General features: G+C 43.9%; 2 protein-coding genes across 6 annotated transcripts in view; one reads left to right on the top strand and one right to left on the bottom strand.

Moving 5' to 3' along the window:
• fbxo16 (F-box protein 16) overlaps positions 1–4,290 on the bottom strand; it is a 44,025-nt gene extending 39,735 nt beyond the window's left edge. For 3 of the 4 annotated variants that reach the window (XM_055635203.1, XM_055635205.1, XM_055635201.1), the window contains exon 1: positions 4,167–4,290. The gene's annotated coding sequence lies outside the window, so the exon portion shown is untranslated. The remainder of the gene's footprint in view (positions 1–4,166) is intronic. The other variant, XM_055635202.1, reaches the window with a different exon arrangement.
• A 64-nt stretch (positions 4,291–4,354) lies between these two features.
• LOC129697012 (frizzled-3) overlaps positions 4,355–24,187 on the top strand; it is a 52,393-nt gene continuing 32,560 nt past the window's right edge. Inside the window, exons 1-2 of one of the 2 annotated variants that reach the window (XM_055635198.1) lie at positions 4,355–4,478; positions 9,052–9,615. In XM_055635198.1, coding sequence (XP_055491173.1) covers positions 9,421–9,615 — 195 coding nt within the window. In that variant the 5' untranslated portion in view covers positions 4,355–4,478; positions 9,052–9,420. Of the gene's footprint in view, positions 4,479–9,051; positions 9,616–15,447; positions 15,486–24,187 lie in introns of those variants that run through there. The other variant, XM_055635199.1, reaches the window with a different exon arrangement.

The raw sequence follows: 24,187 nt of genomic DNA, 5'->3' as shown, positions 1-24,187 counted from the left end.
CAGATCCCTCTGTTCAACTGTATTCTTAAATTCCCTACCATTTACCATGTACGTCCTATTTTGATTTGTCCTGCCAAGGTGTAGCACCTCACATTTATCAGCATTAAACTCCATCTGCCATCTTTCAGCCCATTTTTCCAAATGGCCTAAATCACTCTGTAGACTTTGGAAATCCTCTTCATTATCCACAACACCCCCTATCTTGGTATCATCTGCATACTTACTAATCCAATTTACCACACCTTCATCCAGATCATTGATGTACATGACAAACAACAAAGGACCCAACACAGATCCCTGAGGCACCCCACTAGTCACCTGCCTCCAACCCGATAAACAGCCATCCACCATTACCCTCTGGCTTCTCCCATTCAGCCACTGTTGAATCCATCTTGCTATTCCTGCATTTATACCCAACAGTTGAACCTTCTTAACCAACCTTCCATGAGGAGCCTTGTCAAAGGCCTTACTAAAGTCCATATAGACAACATCCACTGCTTTACCCTCGTCAATTTCCCTAGTAACCTCTTCAAAAAATTCAAGATGATTAGTCAAACATGACCTTCCAGGCACAAATCCATGTTGACTGTTCCTAATCAGACCCTGTTTATCCAGATGCTTATATATATTATCTCTAAGTATCTTTTTTTCCATTCATCGCAGGCAACAGGCTACTGACCGACATCTACTACAAACCCACTGACTACCATTGCTATCTTGACTACACTTCTTCCCACCCTGCTTCCAGTAACGAGTTTTGGGAGACCTCCCCCCTCGACTCCATCCAAGGACCCAATCAGTCTTTCCATGTGAGGCAGAGGTTCACCTGCACCTCCTCCAACTTCATCTACTGCATCTGCTGTTCTAAGTGTCAACTTCTCTACATCGGCGAGACCATGAGCAGGCTCAGCGATCGCTTCGCTGAACACCTCCACTCACTCTGTGTTAATCAACCTGATCGCCCTGTTGCTCAGCACTTCAACTCCCCCTCCCATTCCCAATCTGACCTTTTTGTCCTGGGCCTCCTCCATTGCCAATGAGGCCCAGTGCAAATTGGAGGACCAGCACCTCATATTTTGCTTAGGTAATTTACACCCCAGCAGAGTGAACATTGACCTCTAATTTTAGATAGCTCTTGCTTTCTCCCTCCTTCCCCTCCCCCTCCCAGTTCTCCCACTAGTCCTACTGTCTCCGCCTACTTCCTTTCTTTTTCCCGCCCATCAGTCTGAAGAAGGGTCTCAACCCGAAACATCGCCTATTCCTTCTCTCCATAGATTCTGCCTCACCCGCTGAGATCCTCCAGCATGTTTTGTCTACCTTCGATTGTTCCAGCATCTGCAGTTCTTTCTTAAAAATATCATGGATAGTCTTGATGCCAATCGGGAAGCCTCAACCTGCCTTTTCAAGCATATCCTATTGTTTTTGGCAGCAGCATGAAATTGGAAAATAGCTCAATTGCTTTGACAGCACTCAAAATAGTGGCAGTGAAATCTTCTATATTGTAGTTCAAAGTATCAAAGGTATCAAAGGTATTTTATTGGTCTCATTCACATACACCTAGGTGTAGTGAAGTGAAATGCTTCTTGCCATTTTGCAGCACATAAAGAAGGAATACAGACATAACATTAATAAGAGTTTTAAACATAAAGAACATCCCCCCACAATGGTTCCCATTATGAGGGAAGGCACAAAGTCCAGTCCCCAACCCCAGTTCACCCATAGTCGGGCCCATTGAGGCCTCCACAGTTGCCTCTACAGAGGCCCGATGTTCCAGGCCGTTCTCGCCGGGTGATGTTGATCTGGCGTCGGGAGAGTCCTCTCAGCGGCTTGGGAACCCTGGAATGGCCGCTTCCGTACTGGAGGCCACGGCTTCCAAAGCCAACAAGGCCGCGCCGGTTGAAGCTCCACAACTGGCGATCTCATCTAGAGATCCCAGGCTTCTGGTGTAAAGTTCAGCGCCGCCGCCCGCAGCTGGTCGCTCCACAGTCCCGCGATGTTTTCCTCAGCGATCTTCAGCTCACCGGAGCTCCAGCGCGGCGACCCGGGCAAGGCATCGCCCGCTCCGCGATAGCGCTCCAGCGCTGTGCCGCCGCCGAAGCCGAGGTTCTGGGCGGTCCCCGACAGGAAACGCCGCTCCAGGCCCGCTGGTAGGCCGCGAGGACGGGTCGAAGCTGCAGCCCGGAGAAAAGCTGCCTCTCCGACCAGGTAGGGACCGTGAAAGGTAGTTTCCCCCCCCCCCCTCCCCCCCCACATAAAAAAGTCTAGACCTCCAAACAAAACACTTAACTAACTAAAATAAAAAATAAAAAGATGAAAAGACAGACAGCTGCTGGCTGGGCAGCCGTGCACAGGACAGCGCCCCCTACATCCACATTCAAATCCGCATTCATTAGTAATTTGACATCTTACTTAATTGGAAGTACTATGTGCTGAGGCAAACTTTAGCTTTTTAGTTTTCTTTTTATTGTATTTTGTTTTGTACGTGGATTTTGTTTCCTGGGTTCTGAGCAATTTAGTGTTGTTTCAGGATTTTTCAATTTATTGTTTTCTACTGATTCCCAGCTCAAAATAATGAGCTTCTAGTTCAATCATCTATGATGCCAGAGCCTTGGGATGAATTGAAAGGAAATTTGCTGGTGCCAATGCAAATCATGTTTTAATGTGTGAAATATGGCAGCTCAGACATTGTTTGCATGTGCTAGAGTTACTAGATTTAATTGCTGACTCAGAAGTGAGAGTGTTACCGATAAACTAGCTGAGTTCCCTAACTGTAAAGATTCTGCCCAGATGCATTATCTGGAAACATGCTAGGCAAGACATTAAAATAATTGTGTTTTGCTCTTTATATCTTTAAAAGCTTTTAACAAGCAATCGAGTTAGTCGCTCCCCTCTGTACTTCTCCCATATCTTTGCCTTTTTTTCATATTTATTCTACCTTTGAAAAGTCCAATCAAATCTGTATCAGCCCATCTACCAGTGTCTTCCAAATGCCAATTTATCATTGTGTAACAAAATCCTCATATTGGCTCACATTATTTTACTAATCACTTAATCTAACACATTAATGACTTTAAATGGCCTAAACGTTCTCTGCTCTGAAGAAAACAATGCCATCTTCTCCAGTCTCTCCACCCTAACTGTCAACCCTTATTTCTGGACCCTCTCCAACTTTGTGTCCTTCCTGGAGTGATGTAGGATTTGGATGCAGTACTTCAGTTTTATCCGTGGTGTTACCATGCCCTGCTTTGCTCCCACCCTCAAGGATAATGCACACCAAAGTCTCCCTCTTCTTGCACCTCCATTTGAATTATTTAGCATTACTGTCTATTCTTCATGTCAAACATATCAGTTAACATTTGTCTGGTTTGAATTTCATCCACAATGTCTATCTTCTTTCTAAGACTATTAATATTTTCCTCACTATCATCTGTCAATTTTGGAATTGTAGTGGACTGACAAAGATGCATCCTAATGCTCCCGATGTTGGGGAAGTCCAGGACAAGGGGTCACAGCTTAAGGATAAGGGGGAAATCCTTTAAAACTGAGATGAGAAGAACTTTTTTCACACAGAGAGTGGTGAATCTCTGGAACTCTCTGCCACAGAGGGTAGTCGAGGCCAGTTCATTGGCTATATTTAAGAGGGAGTTAGATGTGGCCCTTGTGGCTAAGGGGATCAGAGGGTATGGAGAGAAGGCAGGTACGGGATACTGAGTTGGATGATCAGCCATGATCATATTGAATGGCGGTGCAGGCTCGAAGGGCCGAATGGCCTACTCCTGCACCTAATTTCTATGTTGCTATGTTTCTAAATAAAACGTAAAGCAAAGGATGCCACAGAAAAATGCTTCAACAAAATTTTGTGGAAAGGACAGAGATGCTACAAGGAAGTCAGGGGGATATTACTGGCGTCAAACCTAACCAGGCGACAGGACGATTTACCGAGAAGTAGCCAACCTGGGCCCCCAAGGCAGCAACAGAACGGCGCGAATCTCTAGGGCCACGGCGATGGGACGCAGGAAAGCAGTTATACAGAAGAATATCTGCTCCTCCCCCCTCCTCCTCGCTCACTGCTGCCCCAGGGGTCCCAACAGCAGGCAAGCTTACATTAGTTGCATTCCTGTCACTAGAACTGCCTAGCCGAAACCATGACCCTGCCACTGTCTCACCTCCGTTTTGTCCGACGCCAACCGGTGCCACCGATGCCTGGGGGGGAGGGCAGCCTCGCTTCGTTTCTATGGCAACAGCCTCCGGCCGCCACCCGGCGCCAAACGGACCAATAGGGGCTTCACTTTGCCGTCACGGGGTCGGAGGAGCAGGAACGCGTTTCCCGGGTGACGAGTATCGCCGCTTGCCATTCGCCACGTTATCGCAGCCAATCAGGCCTCGTGTGGGAGCCGTAGTGCTGGGCAAAGACTGGGGGACAGTGGGCAGTCGGCTAGTGGCCGGGGGATGACGAGGATGTTGGTGCTTTGCAAACGGTAAGGGGTGGAGGCGAAACGGATGGTTGTGTTGCCGGTGATGTGGCCTTGGGTTTGATCGGGTGGGGGCTTCTTTCCCTTCTTTGGGTTGGCGAGGAGACGGTGATGGCTGGAAAGAACGCGTCGGGCTGCAAAGGGGGGGGGGGGGGAGGGAGGAGGGGGGGGGGGGGGGTGGTGTGGAGGGGGTGCGGGGATGGGGAGAGGAGGGGAGGGGGGGTGCGTGGTAGGTGAGGGGTGAAGGGGGCGGGAAACCTGAGGCTTTTGGTCTTGTAGCCGAAACAGTCAGGGATTGTATTTTATAATGTCCGTTAATCCCAGTTAATTTACCTGTTTGGAGTTTATTCCCTTCGTTTACTGAATTGATGACAATGGTGTGGATGGCGCTTCAGTCGGAGTTTGACTTTCGTTCGTAGAACGTGTCCCCTGCTTTACGCATCCCCTCTGCTCAAGAAAAACGGCTACCACACTGTTTTTATTTTGCGACTGGTTTGTTTTTCAACCCATTTCTTCCTCAAATCTGTTATGTTTTTCATGTTTCTTTTAAATGACCGAAATGTTATGGGCGCGACCAAATCTGCAGTTTGTTATGGTGAAGCGGCAATGTGTCTTATCCCTTCAAATGCTTCAATGTACTCGTATTATTTGGTTGAGCAAGTGACCGAAGAAGAGGGGAATGTAATATAGACATTAATAAGAACAATGAATCGGCACTAGATAGAAAATATTGATATTTAACATTTATAGAATAAGGTAACGGGGCATCAGCTATGTGCAATGTTTGGCCTGTTAGATTAAGTGATGTACAAGACTTCAGTTTGTGCTGAGAGGTGGACCTGCCTGTGACCCTTTCTAGATTTTTTAGAAGTTGATTGGGGAAGGCTCTTTGCAGGTATTGGGATGTCTGGTAAGTGGGAGACTCTTAAATGTAAGTTAGGGAAATTTCATGAGAAGGAACCACTGTGTGACATGGGTTTTTCAACTAAAAGAGGCATATGAGGTATTGGTGCATGGGATCATGTAAATTATTGAAGGGAATTCTGTGAGATAAGATCCACTTGTATTTGAAAGACTGATTAAGGATAGTCAGCATGGCTTTATGAATGGGGGAACTGTCTCAAATTTTAGTTTTTTGAAGAGATGACAGAAAGATTGAGGGCAGAGTGGTAAACATTGCCTACATTGACTTTAGCAAGTCCTTTGACTATATGGTAGGCTGCTTTGAAAGGTGATGTCACTTGGGATCCAGGATAACCTAGCCAACTGGTTTGTCTATGAGGGAAAAAAAGTGGTGTCAGTGGGGAAGATACTTTGATTCGAAAGTGAAGAGAGAAAGATCTGGGGAAATATCTTACAACAATGTAAACATAAATAAAATTGCAAAGAAATTCCATCAGTTGCTGCAGAGAAAGGTGTAACTTTCCAGTCTTAATCCAAATTTTGTCAGTTATTTGAAATCATAATCCTGTGTGAACTCTTAAACATAAGAAACTTTTTGAAGTGTGCAGTGCTGCATGATGAAAATAAACCAGCGATCAGTGCATAGCAATGATCAGTTTCAATTAAAACTGTAAGTCAACTGAATTTCCAACCAATGCACAATGTCACCTGATATCATAAATCAAGAACCAAAAACTTGTTTTAAAAAAAAAAAGATCGGGGACAGTAACTGGTTGCAATGTCATCTTCTGTATGCCAGCTTGCGAGTTCACAAATGTGGGCCCAGAGATATGCTTCAAGTACAGCTATTTTCAAACGGGACTCAATATGGTCATGGAAGTGTTAAAATTTCCAGCTCTTTATATGGGGTACCTGAAGTTGTAAGAATTATTTTGCCATTTCTAGAATATTATGTGAGAAAGAACTTGGAACTTAAACATTACTTTAAAATTGGTACAGTTCTGAACAATGCAGGTTCTGCAAGACATTTTACAGCATGTTGTTGTACACCTTGTTGCCAAAAGCTTAATGCTTTCTTATTCCATGACATTTAATAAATATATCCACAATACATTGGCCTTTTATTTTTGAGGTGTTTATTGTGTTATCTTAACCAAATCTACCCTGGATACTGATGACAAACTTGAAACGCCTTAAGTGTACTGTTAGACTTATACACGTCATTGATAAGTTATTTGATGTAGGGTCCTCGGCAGACGGACAATTTGTTTTATAGGAATTAAGTCAATATTAGGTATTCATCCCATTTCTAAACGTCACAAAAAAAGTTTCTCATTATACCTGTAGATTGAGCCAATGCAAGCATTGGGAGTTTCTACAATAACAGCAATTAGGTCCTCACATTCCACATCGTCACATATCCATCTATAATAAAATGTTTTAATTGCAGAGCAATGATAAATAGCTTCTTAGTCTCTACAATTTGGGGTTTTACAGACTACACGTTGTGTACTGTTGGATGGTCAGAACAAAAAAACTTTCAAATAATGATGTGGGTCTGATTCCTCCTTTCTCAGAGCAGTTTAAGAATAAATGGTAGGGCATTTTGAACGGAGAGGAGGAAATACTTTTTCACACAGAGTTGTGAGTGTGGAATTCTCTGCCTCGGAGGGCTGTGGAGGCTGGTTCTCTGGATACTTTCAAGAGAGCTTGATAGGGCTCTTAAAGATAACAGAGTCGGGTGATATGGGGAGATGGCAGGAACGGAGTACTGATTGTGGATGATCAGCCATGATCACATTGAATGGGGATGCTGGCTCGAAAGGCCGAATGGCCTATTCTTGCACTTATTGTCTAGTTAGTGAGATTCTTGGTATGGCAGTAGCCTTCAGAATGATTTTCAATGTCCTGCGCTGGCATGGCTTTCAGCTCTGATTTCCAGCAAGTGATTCTTGTTGAAAATGTATTTAGACAGGATTCTGCACAGCCTTCCATATTTGATAATGACTCGTACGTTTCATTGGATGTCAAAGCAGATGCTGATGTGCTATTGTGTTAAGAGTTTCCTCTTGGAAGAGAATGACAACAGACAATAGGTGCAGGATTAAGCCATTCGGCCCTTTGAGCCAGCACCGCCATTCAATGTGATTTCCCCTAACCCGTTCCTGCCTTCTCCCCATATCCCCTGACTCCGCTATCCTTAAGAACCCTATCTAGCTCTCTTGCAAGTATCCATAGAACCGACCTCCACCGTCCTCCGAGGCAGAGAATTCCACAGACTTCCAACTGTGAGGAAAAAGTGTATCCTCGTCTCCGTTCTAAATGGCTTGCCCCTTATTCTTAAACTGTGGCCCCTGGTCCTGGACTCCCCCAACATCGGGAACATGTTTCCTGCCTCTAGCATGACCAAACCCTTAACAATCTTATATGTTTCAATAAGATCCCCTCTCAACCTTCTACACTCCAGAGTGTACAAGCCCAGCCACTCCATTCTCCGAATGTGACAGTCCCGCCATCCCGGGAATTAACCTTGTAAACCTATGCTGCACTCCCTCAATAGCAAGAATATCCTTCCTCAAATTAGGAGACCAAAACTGCATGCAATACTCTAGGTGTGGTTTCACTAGATTTCACTAACTGCAGAAGGACTCTTTTGCTCCTATACTTGACTCCTCTTGTTATAAAGGCCAACATGCCATTGGTTTCGGCCCGAAACGTTGCCTATTTCCTTCGCTCCATAGATGCTGCTGCACCCGCTGAGTTTCTCCAGCTTTTTTGTGTAACCATGCCATTCACTTTCTTCACTGCCTGCTGTACCTGCATGCTTACTTTCATAGAATGATGAACAAGGATTCCATTGTACTTCTACATGCTAATGATATGGGCAATGATCATCTCCAAATGCTGAAGTTGCAGTTAGGAAGGCTGTCAAATATTCAATTGGATATAAATCATCTACTGAAATGGGATGAGAAATGGCAGATGTAGTTTAATTCGTGCAAATGTGAGGTTTTGCACTTTAGGAGATTGAATATTCGGGTTGATGGCAAGACCCTGAAGAGCATTGATGTGCATGATTGGAGTATTTAGTTTAAGAGTGAGGAAGTCATGATGCAGCCCTATAAGACTGGTTTGACTGCATTTGGAGTACTGCATGCATTTCTGGTTGCTCCATTGCAGAATGGATATGGAGGCTTTGGAGAGGGTACAGAAGAAGTTTACTAAAATTCGGCCTGGTATTAGCTATAAGAAGAGATCTGTATTGTATTTTCTAGAACGTTGAGGAATACTTAGTAGAAATATATAAGATTATGAAGGGTACAGATAGTGTAGACAGTCAGAATTTTCTTCCCCAAGTGGAAATGTCACAGACTAAAGACATTGCTTTAAGGTGAGAGTTTGAAGAAGATGTGCGGGCAAGTTTTTTTACACAGGATGGTTGATGCCTTTTTTTTTTACACAGGATGGTCGGTGCCTGGATGGTCTACTGCCAGGGACAGTTGTGAAGGTAGATACGATAGTGGCATTTAAAAGTCTTTTAGACGGGCATATGGATCATGTGCCTGGAAGATGAGATTAGTTTATTTTGGCTTAATGTTGGACACACTTCTCCTGTGCTGTACATTTCTATATCTATATATATCTATATATTTTTTTGTTTTGCTTATTATTACAGGTGTAATGAATACTCTTGGTTTGGGAGAAGAATCGTGTGGCGTTGAATCAGTGTCACCGTTTGGGAATGCCTTTAATTCTGTGAAAGGGCCATATGGAGATTTTGCCTGACAGCAAAAGTGAACTGTTGACAGCCAATCTGGATTTTAACGGCCTGCTGAAGAATCAGTCTTCTTTGAGGAAGAAAAGGTTGCTGATTATTGTACCAGATGAATTCCAGAAAACCAAGGCAGAAACAGAAGTGGGAACAAATTTCAGCATTGAACTACAGAAGGGCTTGATCGAGCCAACAAAAGAGATTAGTAATCAAATGTTCAATTAGCAAACCTGTTTCACTCCACTAGCTTGAAAAGCATTGAACTTTAAAGATATGGCTGTGAATGTTAGGGTGATGCTATGGACTTTTTATGCAGTATTTGCACTCTTGGGGCAAGTTAATGGCCACAGTATGTTCGCTTGTGAGCCCATTTCTCTCAGATTGTGTCGTGACCTGCCTTACAATATGACTTTCATGCCAAATCTTCTAAATCATTATGATCAGCAGACTGCATCCCTGGCAATGGAGGTAAGTTGACTTCCTGTTTATAGCTCTTCCAGCACAGCAAGCTTTTCTTTTGGTAAAAATCCAATGTGCTGAGTTATGAGTTTTGGATTTATTTTAACCTTTCATGTCTCTTCCTGTGGATTCATGTTGTCTGTTCAATTATGCTGATGTGATTGAAGGCGTAGAATTTGCCGCGGGTATTGTGGAATTAAATACTTAAATAGGTATGTTGTAAGATAAATATTTTGTAACTTTTATTCTTGTTCTTGAGGTAAATGTGGTCTTTGTGGCTCCTTGCGTGAAAGGTGAAGGCAGATTTCTGGTGTTTGAATAGAAGCATGGGGTTGGAAGCTCAGCATGAGATTAAACATGAGAATTCAGCACCTTGGGGCAGTGGCAGGAGGGGATAGAATTACTGCCAAAGATAGTTTTTGAGGTAAAATATTGGAATTTATTCTTCACATTAATTTCAATTGGACAGTAAAGTCATAACCCACCTGCTGTTTAAAGTTATGCATTTTTGTGGAACTAATTTTTCCATTATAAACAACCACTGAGATTTCCTGTGCATTGATGCAATATATTTATGCATGGATTTGTTTAATTTGTACTTTGCTTTTGCTAAGTATGCAATCTTATTAAGGGTTTGGGCAGTTCTAAGAGAATAAACAAGTTCAAAACTGAGATTTTAAATTAAACTTTGGAAAAAACAAATTTGTAATGATGAAAATCAAAATCATAAATGTGTCAGAAATACAAAAACAATCATTTAAAAAAAAAAAAAAAAAATAGGTTCATGTTCCTGGTTGGGACTGTTGATTATGTCTTTCATCTGATGAGAGGCCCTTGTTCTTTACTGTTTCAAAACTGTCGTTGGTTTCACTTGATAATTTAAAATTAATCAAACAAACTAATCTGTTTACTTTCCTATTGCCACCTGATGGTGTGAATCCTTTTGTATGATTTATAATTTAAACTATCAAATATTAGTTTGCCCAAGGCTGTCTTCTGTTGCTAGACCTTTGTTTTTGCTTCCTCTTCGGTCTCTTGTGGTGCAATCTCATCAAGCTTTTCTTTTCTTGCACCTGTGTGGTTTGCAGTTTCATATTCTCAATGCTGATTAGCCTGGTATTGAGCCCTGCAGCAATTCTGAAGGAGTCTACATTTTTTGAAGGCAGATGAAGCTTGAATTGAATTCCCTTTGTGGAATATGGCCAAACATCTTTATAACAAATGTTATGGAAGAAAGATCCAACATTCATTGATATTGAACTGAAATAAGGCTTTGATCCAAAGCAATAATTCCTTTCTCCTCTCAAATGTTGCCTGACCTACTATATTTTTCCGACAGTTTTTGCCCTTGTTCAGCTTTTTGGGGAGGGACTCCAGTTTAGCATGACCTTGCCAGAATGACTGTATGTAACATACAGAATATTAAATCTTATTTAATGGAGACCAGAAACTGCAGTTGCTGGAATCTTGAGCAAAACAGTGTTGGATGAACTCAGCTGATCAAGCAACATCTGTGGGAGAAATGGTTAGAAAATTATGTTTATTTTCTTTCGCTTTCTGCTCAGCACCTCCACAGTGTGATTTCTGTTAATGTGGCTTCTCCTATTATGTAAAATAATATGTGTGTTATGATTGTGTTTATAATTTGTTTGGTTGTTTTGTTGTTCCGCGAGCATTGCCACTTTCATTTCACTGCACATCTCGTATGTGTATGTGACAAATAAACTTGACTTGACTTGACTCCAGTACACGGTCTGATTCCATGACCTTGCAGTTATAACTTGTTCATGAGACTTGGCCATTCGTGGAGCCCATCTCATGGCATCAGCTCCACCTACATCAACCGACTCCAACTGGTCCAGAACGCAGCCGCCCGACTCATCACCCATACCAAATCCTGGCATCACATCACTCCAGTCCTCAAACAACTTCACTGGCTTCCCATCTCCCACCAGATCACCTACAAAATCCTGATCCTCACCGACAAAGCCCTCCACCATCTGGCCCCCCCATATCTCACTGACCTCTTCTCTCCCTACCAACCCTCACGGTCCCTCAGATCCACATCAGCCGGTCTCCTCTCCATCCACAAGTCCAACCTCCGCAGTTTTGGGGTCAGAACCTTCTCCAGGGCAGCTCCCAGGCTCTGGAACTCCCTCCCCCAACTGATCCGTAATTCTGTGTCCCTCACCATCTTCCAGTCCCGCCTCAAGACCCATCTCTTCACCTCTGCCTATCCTTAGCCCCACGTCCCCCTCCCTTTTCATCTGTGCATTAATTGCCTCGTATTGTGTTTTGAATTGAATTCTGTCTTTACTTTGTGTACTAGTCATGTCTCTACTATTTATTTAATTCCCCTTGTATGTTTTTCCTCTACCTGCTAATTTTTTGTAAGGTGTCCTTGAGACTCTTGAAAGGCGCCCATAAATAAAATATTATTATTATTATTATTATTATAACCTAGGCTTAAAACTCACTAGTATTGCTCCCTGTGACAGAAATCAATATGTTAGTGTATCTGAACCTTTATTGCTGTGGATTGGAACAGAATCTCTTTGTTCTGTCTGCTAAATCTGAGCTGATATTTTGTAAATGCAAAATTCTTTAGGATTTATTTAATCTTTGTTGCTGAATGAAACTTTCTGTTTAAGAGTATACTTTGGTGGCTGAGTGATTCTTTTAACTGAAACACTGCCTGTTGGCAGATGATGCGGATTGTTTCTCAGTCCCTCTGGGATTGTGAAAAGTGTGCAGCCAGGCTGTGGAGTGGACAAAATGAAGGCGAACACTAGCCACAGGAGGCTGTTGTACAGCATCAAAGAAACTTCCACAAATGATTGTTTGTCATGTCCTTTTATCTTCACTTAGTAACGGTACATTGTAAATCCTCTTTCATTCTTCCATAGAAGTGAAGGAACCAATGAGATTTAGGATGAATGTTCCTGGGAGGAAATAGCTGGTGATTAGGATTAATGTATGCCGTAGTTTACAGCAAACCTTAAATTAATTGAGACAAATATTTTATGGCTTCTGTGTAAGTTTTATCCCTCTTACCATTCACATGTAGCTCAGAAGTAATGTTGAATCTGAAAAGAGGGTATCCCGAGAGTGTGAAAGATACCATATATGGCCTTTTCTTGTCTAATTATATCTTTATGTTTTTTATTTTCTTATAAGGGTACAAAGTATTTTTGCCAAGCATCCCTTTAGTATCAGTTGAATATTTATTCTGGCTAAGGTACACAAAAATGCTGGAGAAACTCAGCGGGTGCAGCAGCATCTATGGAGCGAAGGAAATGGGTGACGTTTCGGGCCGAAACCCTTCTTCAGACTGGTGGGGGGGGGGGGTGGGGAAGGAAGGAAAAAGGGCGGAGGAGGAGGAGCCCGAGGGCTGGGGGATGGGAGGAGACAGCTCGAGGGTTAAGGAAGGGGAGGAGACAGCAAGGGCTAGCAAAATTGGGAGAATTCAATGTTCATGCCAGCCGGACGCAAGTAACCCAGGCGGAATATAAGGTGCTGTTCCTCCAATTTCTGGTGTTGCTCACTCTGGCAATGGAGGAGACCCAGGACAGAGATGTCGGATTGGGAATGGGAGGGGGAGTTGAAGTGCTGAGCCACCGGGAGTTCAGGTAGGTTATTGCGGACTGAGCGGAGGTGTTTGGCGCAACGATCGCCCAACCTCAGCTTAGTCTCGCCGATGTAAATCAGCTGACATCTAGAGCAGCAGATGCAGTAGATGAGGTTGGAGGAGATACAGGTGAACCTTTGTCGCACCTGGAACGACTGCTTGGGTCCTTGAATGGAGTCGAGGGGGGAGGTGAAGGGACAGGTGTTGCATTTCTTGTGGTTGCAACGGAAAGTGCCCAGGGAGGGGGTGGTACGGGAGGGAAGGGAAGAATTGACAAGGGAGTTGCGGAGGGAGCGGTCTTTGTGGAAGGCAGACATGGGGGGAGATGGGAAGATGTGGCGAGTGGTGGGGTCACGTTGGAGGTGGCGGAAATGGCGGAGGATTATTTGTTGTATTTGCCGGCTGGTGGGGTGAAAGGTGAGGACTAGGGGGACTCTGCCCTTGTTGCGAGTGCGGGGATGGGAGAGAGAGAGCAGTGTTGCGGGGTATGGAAGAGACCCTGGTGCGAGCCTCATCTATGGTGGAAGAGGGGAATCCCCGTTCCCTGAAGAGCGAGGACATTTCCGATGCCCTGGTGTGGAACGTCTCATCCTGGGAACAGATGCGGCGTAGGCGGAGGAATTGGGAGTAGGGGATGGAGTCTTTACAGGGGGCAGGGTGGGAAGACGTGTAGTCCAGATAGCCATGTGAGTCAGTGGGTTTGTAGTGTATGTCGGTCAGAAGTCTGTCCCCTGCTATGGAGATGGTGAGATCAAGGAATGGTAGGGAAGTGTCGGAAATGGTCCAGGTGTATTGGAGTGCCGGATGGAAGTTGGTGGTGAAGTGGATGAAGTCAGTCAGTTGTGTGTGGGTGCAGGAGGTAGCCCCAAAGCAATCGTCAATGTAACGGAGGTAGAGGTCGGGGATGGGGCCCTGGTACGTATTGAACAAGGATTGTTCAACGTACCCGACAAAGAGGCAGGCGTAGCTGGGGCCCATGCGTGTGCCCATAGCTACGCCTTATGTTTGGAGGAAATGGGAGGAGTCAAACGTAAAGTTGTTGAGGGTGAGGACCTACTCCGCTAGGCAGAGGAGAGTGTCAGTGGCTGGGTATTTGTCTTTGACTTGAAGCATGGCTGTTTGACTTTCCACAGTGTCAGCCTGACTTCCTGTTTCCAGTATTTTCTCTCTTTATTTCAAATTACCAGCAGCTGTAGTTATTTTTTGGTTTTCATACTTCTGTCCACATTCGTTTACATGTTACTCTGCCTAATACATTTAGCAACTGCCAAACGCAAATGATTATCATCAAAATATGGTAAACTATTAAGATTCTTTAGAGTTTCATTAAAAATAGACTAAATTATCCACTCATTCATCCACTTGAGATTGATGTTGCCTCGGAGACAATTTTGTTGGTTAATTGGTGGTAGCATAAATGTGACAGCTGCTCTGCTACTCCCCGACAGCCTCGAGCATAATTGTTCCAAAAAATTGAAGGGAGAATTGTGTACTGATGCATCAGAGAAGTGGTTCAGTAAGGAAAATGAGGAATGTGCCCCTCCCCAGTGAAAATGGCCTGTCAGGGATGGGGGAAAAGGGAAGAATATATTGGATAGTATTTTTTGATTATTGATTCAATTTCACTCTAAGAATTATAATTTCAGTGCTATTCTTTCTCCTGCCTATATTGCATATTTTAACTGCTGATTGACTCATTACTATGTCCCTGTGATGCTGCTTTGTAATTTGGCAATATGTGTAATGTCTAAATTAGTTGTAAGGATTCTACTGATGCCACTTTAGAGTGTAGATTAATCGAATAACCATCTTCTTTGTAGCTTAGTTCAGATTGGATAATTGTGGCTGGAAGCAAGAATCCTGTTGATTATTTGATCAGTTAGCAAATTGAACCTTGACATTTTCATCATCTATGGTAGTACTTTCTTTATGTAACTTTCTACAGCCTAAATTAACAAACTTGATCCAAACCAGCAGTAATGTACTTTAGTTGGTCAGTGTGGAGACCAGGCAATGAATGAGCAGGCTGGTATAACTGTACTTGATTGGAGAAAAGGGATTGGGGAAATTAGGTAAGGATATTTTGAGGAAATTCAGTAAAGATATTTTGACTTGTTTTCATGTGGGATAACTGCAAATTTGTAGACCGGGCCTCTTGTTCCTTGTCAAATTTGTCAGATTTATAAAGACTACTTTTTTTTTCTTTTTTTTAGTGAATTCATAATCTTCTGGGATGTGGAGATATTTCCAGGTGAACTGCTTGCCCATGCTTGTGTAAATGTGCTTTGCTGTATAGATTATTTTTGACTATGTGTATGGCCAGTTCATTTTGTGGCCATTAAAATAAATTGTTTAAAACTACTTATTACTCTGTAAAGAGTGGCTAAAGTCAGGAGCTCATAAGAGAATAATGCCTGATTTATTGCAGCTCGAGTATCACAACATAGTGGCTAATTAAAATAATAACAATTAGTTAATATTAATTCTGACAGTGCTTCTGAAACAATGTATTTATGATAGGCAAATTAGCTTTCAAGACTAGTTGAAATAAGTAGAGAAATTAGTTTAAAAGTAATGTTTAAATATGCATGTCCAATACATGGAGTGGATTAAATGGCTGGGAACTAAATTAGAGCAGCAGTTCAAGGAAGTGGATATGTCAATCCAAAGTGCGTATACAAATAGAAATGTAAAACCTAAGATTAAAAACGTCAAGAATGAAGGGAGGTTTTTACCCCAAGAAAATTGTTTATACAGCTTTGTGTTCCTTTCATGGAGAGAGCTAAACAACTCGCATCATTTTTAGGTTGATGTAAATTATTGTCCATCACAATTCTCAGTAATCTAGTCTAAATTTATGATTTGTGCCATATGTCAACATGGTGCCTTTAAAGCTATTTCCAATTAAGGTAAGAAAATGTAAGGTGCGTGACATTACAATATCTTGGTTGATCTACTACATGCTGCTCATTACAAAGTTTTAATCTAAATAATAGTATATGTTTGTACTCGGAATCTGGATTTAATGGACGGATGTAGGAACAGTTTCCCTAATGAGCATGTCTAGAATTAGTGTTGTTTCAGCATGGCTTAATGAATGAGTGGAATTAATTGATTGATTGGCTCCTGTTTCTTATGTAAAAGTTTGGTAAAATAACTGGTATTAAGGAACATCCTGGTAGAGGAGAAAAAATTAGAGAAGTGGGCAGATGTATGAAATTTAGAAGTTAAGGTCTGGGCAGATAATTACTTTGTTGCAAGTGGTAGAACAACTAAAATAGAGACTGAGTTTTGGATTGGAAAAAAGCAACGTCTTGGAGAATCCAAGATGGCGCCTGCCTGCGGCGACTTTCGCGGAGCTCCAGAACCTAAAAGGCTTGGATACAACTTCAATCAACTTACCTGGATCAGGAAAACAGCAGAAATCGGTGCCGTTTCAGCCAAACTGCTTGAGCACCTCAAAGCTCTCGCATTTTTGCGATCTCCCGCAGCTGCGGGAGCCCCGGACTTTCAATTTTCCCACGCTGGCTGGAAATCACCCGACCCGAATGAGGAACCCAGGTACGGTACCTGGAGACCCCGGGATGACCCCCAGAGCCCAGGGGCTGGATCTTCCAGGATAAATGAAGCTGGAGCTGCAGCTGCCGACTTTGAAGGAGCTGGAGCTGCCGTCTGTGATGGAATACCCGTTCCAGCGCAGGTCCGCAGAACCAGCAGGTACAGTACCTGGAAACAATGGGGAAGCCTCCATTGTGTCCGGAAACGTGGCCAACGGGCAGGACTTCAGGTCAGAATGAAGCGCAGGGGACTTCGGCCCCCTCTCCCTACTATCCTACTGGCCAATGTACAGTCCCTTGAAAACAAAGTGGAGGACTTAAGGGCAAGGCTGCTTTATCAAAGGGAGCTGAGGGAATGCTCTGTGTTCTGTTTCACAGAGACATGGCTCACACCCAGCTCCCCAGACTCAGCGGTCCAGCCTGAAGGGTTCTCCATCCACCGTATGGACCGTACACTGGCATCTGGGAAAGGTAGAGGAGGGGGCGTCTGCCTCATGGTCAACTCTGCGTGGTGCTCAGACGTGGCTGGCAATCACCTCCTGTCCAACTCCTGCTCTCCACACCTCGAACATCTGGCGGTGAGTGCTGTCCCTTCTATCTTCCAAGGGAATTCACCTCCATCATCCTGACATCTACATCCCACCCCAGGCAGACGTCTGTCTGGCACTGGAGGAGATGTACGCCGTGGTCAACAAACACCAGCCGTCTTCCCCTGAGACATTTACCACCATTGCTGGGGACTTCAATAAGGCATCCCTAAAGAAATCACTCCCCAACTTCCACCAACATGTCTCCTGCTGCACCAGAGGACCTAACACCCTCGACCACTGCTACACCACCATCAAGAATGCCTATCGCTTCTAACCTTCTGAGTGTTTCCCAATCAGAAACCTTGGATGAACTTTGAGATCCGCACTCTTCTGAAGACCAGACACCGGGCATTCATGTCAGATGATCCAGTGGTCTACAAGAAGTCCAGATATGACCTTGGTAAGGCCATCAAAAAGGCTAAAAGGGACCTGCTCCAAGCTGGAGGATGAGACAGATGTTCGGCAGCTGTGGCGGGGCCTGAATGCAATCAGCTCCTACAAGGCGAAATCAGGAGGCAGCTCGAATGGTGGCGAAACATCACTCCCTGATGAGCTCAATGCGTTTTTAAGCACGCTTTGATAGGGAGAATACTGATGTGCCTTCCCGAGCCCCCATTCGCTGTAATGGTATCTCAGTCACAGAGGCCGACGTCAGTAAATCCTTCAGAGGGGTGAACCTCCGAAAAGCACCTGGACCTGATGGTATACCTGGTTATGTTCTAAAAACCTGTGCGGACCAACTGGCTGGAGTTTTTACAGACATTTTCAACCTGTCACTACTGAGGTCTGAGGTTCCCACCTGCTTCAAAAGGGCATCAATTATTCCAGTGCCCAAGAAGAATAAGGTGACGTGCCTCAATGACCACCGACCTGTGGCACTAACGCCTGTGGTGATGAAGTGCTTCGAGAGGTTGATAATGGCGAAAATCAACTCCTACCTTGACAAAAACCTGGACCCACTGCAGTTTGTTTACCGCCACAACAGATCAATGGTGGATGCGATGTCGCTGGCCCTCCACTCTGGACCACTTGGACAACAAAAACTCATATGTCAGGCTGTTATTCATTGATTACAGCTCGGCATTTAATACTATCATCCCCTCCAAGCTGGTTACCAAACTCGGAGAACTGTGTCTCTGCGCATCCCTCTGCAATTGGATCGTCGACTTCCTCATCCACAGGCCACAGTCTAGTCGTATTGGTGGAAATGTGTCAGACTCGATAACAATCAGCATGGGAGCACCTCAAGGCTGCGTGCTCAGCCCCCTGCTGTACTCCCTCTATACTCATGACTGCGTAGCCGGTCATAGTGCGAACTCCAAGTTCGCTGACGACACCACTGTCGTGGGACATATCACTGATGGGGATGAGTCCGAGTATAGAAGAGAGATTGAGCAACTGTCCATATGGTGCCAGCACAATAACCTGGCCCTCAACACCAGCAAAACCAAGGAACTGATTGTGGACTTTGGAAGGAGTAGGATGGGGACCCACAGTCCCGTTTATATCAATGGGTCAATGGTTGAAAGGGTCAAGAGCTTCAAATTCCTGGGCGTGCACATCTCTGAAGATCTTTCCTGGTCCGAGAACACTGATGCAATTATCAAGAAAGCACATCAGTGCCTCTACTTCCTGAGAAGATTACGGAGAGTCGGTTTGTCAAGGAGAACTCTCTCTAACTTCTACAGGTGCACAGTAGAGAGCATGCTGACCGGTTGCATCGTGGCTTGGTTCGGCAACTTGAGTGCCCTGGAGAGGAAGAGACTACAAAAAGTAGTAAACACTGCCCAGTCCATCATCGGCTCTGACCTTCCTTCCATCGAGGGGATTTATCGAAGTCGCTGCCTCAAAGGCTGGCAGTATCATCAAAGACCCACACCATCCTGGCCACACACTCATCTCCCTGCTACCTTCAGGTAGAAGGTACAGGAGCCTGAAGACTGCACTGACCAGGTTCAGGAATAGCTACTTCCTCACAGCCATTAGGCTATTAAACCTGGCTCGGACAAAACTCTGAACATTAATAACCCATTATCTGTCATTTTGCACTTTATCAGTTTATTTATTCATGTGTTTTGTAGTCAATGCCTATTATGTTCTGTGTGCTGAAGCAAAGCAAGAGTTTCATTGTCCTATCAGGGACACATGACAATAAACTTGAACTTGAACTTTTTTTAATGTTTGTAAGAATGGATGAGATTAGAGAGAGGAAATATAACGAAGGAGTATAATGTTAAAATTCGAGCTTGTCCATCAAGTAGTGAAACATGGAAATAGGGAAAATAGGGAATTCACTTCCCAAGAATCAGTAGGATGCAATTCAAACATTTGAGTTTGAGAGCAGAAGTGACCAAAGTGAATGGCAGAGCAAGCTGAGGGGGTTGAATCATCCAGCTTGCACGTTTCTTGCAGAGAAATAAAAAAACTACTAGCAAAGTATATTTTAGGCTTGATAATAGGTGCTTGGGTCCCTTGTTGTAACCATCTTTAAAGCTATTCGCACTCCAGCCGAGGGATCAAAGACTATAAATTTAATTTTTTAATACTGTAACATGAGGGAGAGCCGAGTGTCATGGCTTGTGCTATGTTAAGGGCCTGTCCCACTTTCCCGAGTTTCTCACGAATTCTCCCGAGTTTTCCCCTTGATTCAAGCTCGGAGAATTACGGTAATAGCCAGCCGTAGGTACTTGGGGTTATTTTTTTTTTTTACTCGTGGACATTTTTCAACATGCTGAAAAAATCTCCCGACTTACCTTGTGCCCGAGTACCTACGGCTGGCATTAGGAGCCGCTACGAATTATCTACGGACACGCTACGGGCATTCTCTGAGTTTGAATCAAGGGGAAAACTCGGGGGAATTCGTGAGTAACTCTGGAAAGTGGGACGGGGCCTTTATCCTTAGTAAGTGCCTTTGACTGTTTGTCTTTTTGAATGTAACATTGTTAGTTTATGAATGTTTCAGCAAAACTGTGTAACATACTGATGACTACATGTCAGAGCAAATTCCAGAATGAGATCCTTTCAGTTGGGCTTTATTTAAGGAAAGTCAGTTAGCCTTTTATCTAAATGTACATTACAGATCCATGAGATATGAACTTTTATGTTGCAGAACATCAGCATGGGGATTTGTTAAAGCAGAGATTTCATGTAAAGTACATGCCCATCTGTCTGATGTTATCCAGACTAGTTTAATTTTAATTCAAAAATATTAACATCACATTTAAGATATATTAAATATATTAACATCCCAATCAGAGAATTGATTGACGTCCTGCTCTTAATTGTGAAGTGAACTGCAGGAATTAATGAGGAAAATAGGTCTTTTTGCAAAGAGCATTAATTTTGACAAAGTTTTAAAGAGCACTAGACCAAGTGCAGACCCGTTGGGCCCGCTCCCCCAACACAATATTGCACCAAATTGCGCATGCGCGGTTGCCGCGTTCAAAGTTGTACCATTGACGGCAGAAATTGGGGATGATCAGCCATGATCACATTGAATGGCGGTGCTGGCTTGAAGGGCCAAATGTCTATTGTCTATTGTCTAAATTAAGTTAAAGTTAATAAAGTGAATAGACGACCTGTGGAGACGTTTTTCAAGTAGAAGGAAACTTATCTGTGGAGCCGTTGGGTACCCGTTGTGAGACCAGGCAAATACACACAAAAAAAACATGGCGATATGGAATTAAAAAAAGAAATTTGGGATCCCATTATGACGTCATTGTGACATTGAATGCGGCTGATGGGCAGGGCGTGGAAAAGTGATTTTTTTTTTTAGTTTAAAATGTCAATAACTTGTAAAATATAACAATGGGACTGAAGGCTGATAAATCCCCAGGGCCTGATGGTCTGCATCCCAGGGTACTTAAGGAAGTGGCTCTAGAAATTGTGGATGCATTGGTGATCATTTTCCAATGATCTATAGATTCAGGATCAGTTCCTGTGAACTGGAGGGTAGCTAATGTTATCCAACTTTTTAAGAAAGGCGTGAGAGAAAATTTATAGACCCGGTTCAGTGGTGGGGAAGATGCTGGAGTCAATCATAAAAGAAATAGTGGCACATTTGGATAGCAGTACAGGATCGGTCAGTCAGAATGGATTTACGAAGGGGAAATCGTGCTTGGCTAATCTTTTGGAATTTTTTGAGGATGTAACTACGAAAATGGACAAGGGAGAGCCAGTGGTTCTAGTGTACCTGGACTTTCAGAGAGCATTCGATAAGGTCCCACATTGGAGATTAGTGGGCAAAATTAGGGCACATGATATTGGGGGTAGAATGCTGACATGGATAGAAAATTGATTGGCAGTCAGGAAACAAAGAGTAGGGATTAACAGGTCCCTTTCAGAATGGCAGGCAGTGACTAGTGGGGTACCGCAAGGCTCGGTGCAATATGTATTAATGATTTTGATGAAGGGATTACAAGTAACATTAGCAAATTTGCAGATGACACAAAGCTGGGTGGCAGTGTGAACTGTGAGGAGGATGCTATGAGAATGCAGGGTGACTTGGACAGGTTAGGTGAGTGGGCAAATGCATGGCAGATGCAGTTTAATGTGGATAAATGTGAGGTTATCCACTTTGGTAACAAAAACAGGAATGCAGATTATTATCTAAACGGTGTCAAGTTGGGAAAAGGGGAAGTACAACAGGATCTAGGGGTCTTTGTTCATCAGTCAATGAAAGTAAGCATGCAGATACAGCAGGCAGTGAAGAATGTGAATTGCATGTTTGCCTTTATAACAAGAGTAGTTGAGTATAGGAGCAAAGAGGTATTTCTGCAGTTGTACAGGGTCCTAGTGAGACCACACCTGGATTATTGTGTACAATTTGGGAATTTTAGGAACGATATTCTTGCTATTGAGGGAGTGGTTCACAAGGTTAACTCTCAGGATTGCGGGATTGTCATATGCTGAGAGAATAGAGCGGCTGGGCTTGTATACTCTGGAATTTAGAAGCATGAGAGGGGATCTTATTTGGAACATATAAGATTATTAAGGGTTTGGACACGCTAGATGCAGGAAACATGCTCCCGATGTTGGGCGAGTCCAGAACCAGGGGCTACAGTAAAAGAATAAGGTGTAAGCCATTTAGAACGGAGATGAGGAAACACTTTTTCATACAGAGTTGTGAATTTGTGGAATTCCCTGCCACAGAGGGCAGTGGAGGCAAAATCACTGAGTGGATTTAAGAGTGAGTTAGATAGAGCGCTAGGGGCTAGTGGAATCAAGGGACATGGGGAGAAGGCAGGCTCGGGTTATTGATTGGGGACGATCAGCCATGATCACAATGGCAGTGCTGGCTCGAAGGGCCGAATGGCCTCCTCCCGCACCTATTTGCTATGTATCTATGAGTCAGAGGGCAGTGGAGTCCGGTTCTCTGGATACTTTCAAGAGAGCTAGATCGGGCTCTTAAGGATTGCTGAGTCGGGAGATATGGGGAGAAGGCAGGAACGGGGTACTGATTGTGGATGATCAGCCATGATCACATTGGACGACATAGGCACGTGCCGTCAAGGTAGGCACTGCCTACCTTGACTAAAATTATAAAATGGTAATTATTAAATATAAATAGTAAAGGCATGGGAGAATAATGCCTACCTAAGAGATCGATCTCTTTGGTAGGTATAATTCTCCTTGCCTTTCATCCGCAGTACATGCGAAGGTCTGTGCAGCCGTTGACGCTGCTTCAAGCCGTCAATTTCCAGGGGACTGAAGGCAGCTAAAATTCTGCTTGGCGGGTTTTTCAAACATGGATTGCCATTATCTTAAGAAACAAAGAGAGAAGAATGGAGTTTGTGTACAAATGATGTGGTAAGTAAATTTCTTGGTGCTATGTGTTTTTAAATACCATATTTCCCAGCAATGAAGACGTTATTTTAAACCCCAAAATAAGGCACGAAAATTTACATGTCTTGGAAGCCGAAGTTGGAAGGTTGTTAGCCAAGAAAGAATGACTTGGATATCCCTCAGTACAGCAACATCAAGAACGATGTTGTACTGAGGGATAGCCAAGTCTATCCCTCATTTCTTTGTTTCTTGGTCCTCCAAAATATTCCAAATGGAATTTAGACTGGAGGTTTAAACAAGAAGATGAACATTGCTGGCAGCTGATGGGAAGAGGCTGTAAAAGGATAGTGCCGCTGGGGGAATCTTTAAATTCCGACAGCGCAATCAAGGGACCAATTGAGGTTACTCGGTTGTCAGAATTTAAGGATTTGCAGGAAGCGGCTGACATGAGTGAAGCCGGCGAGCGGCAGGTGAGAGATGTTCAGACGGAGAACACTGCCAGAGGTGAGTGGGCCGGCAGAAGGCACTGAGGTGGTGTCCAGTTCCGCTGTCCTGAGGCCGCTCGCAGCCACCCGAGCTGCTTCCCTCCCCGGCCACAATGCGGTGGCTCCACGCCCGGAGCGCCGCTGCAGCAGTGAGTGAGTTACTGGCATGATCCCCGACATCCTCCTTCTCAATGCTTCTGCCCTTCCCGCAACTTTACCCCTGGCCAGACTCCCCACACGCTGTGAAAGGAACTTTCACCCCAATTGGTCCCTTGAACAAGTATTGTCGTTCAATAAGATCACAACTGATTCAACTTGTCCCGGTGTGCTCCCGTTTTTCCCACCATCTCCACCTGCCGTCACCCTCCACCCGCCCACTCATTCAGTAATTCAGAATGAAGGAGATTTGGAAGCTTTCTTTATTTTTATTTTTTGAGTGTCAGAAATTCTATGTCCCACCAGCCTTCTTTCCAAATTTAGCAACTCAAAATGGGGGTGCATTTTCATTGCTGAGAAATATGGCACTTTATTCAAAGA

This window comes from Leucoraja erinacea, chromosome 5, assembly GCF_028641065.1.
Source record: "Leucoraja erinacea ecotype New England chromosome 5, Leri_hhj_1, whole genome shotgun sequence".
Lineage (NCBI taxonomy): Eukaryota > Metazoa > Chordata > Chondrichthyes > Rajiformes > Rajidae > Leucoraja > Leucoraja erinaceus.
This window is presented reverse-complemented; position numbering and strand designations above follow the sequence as displayed.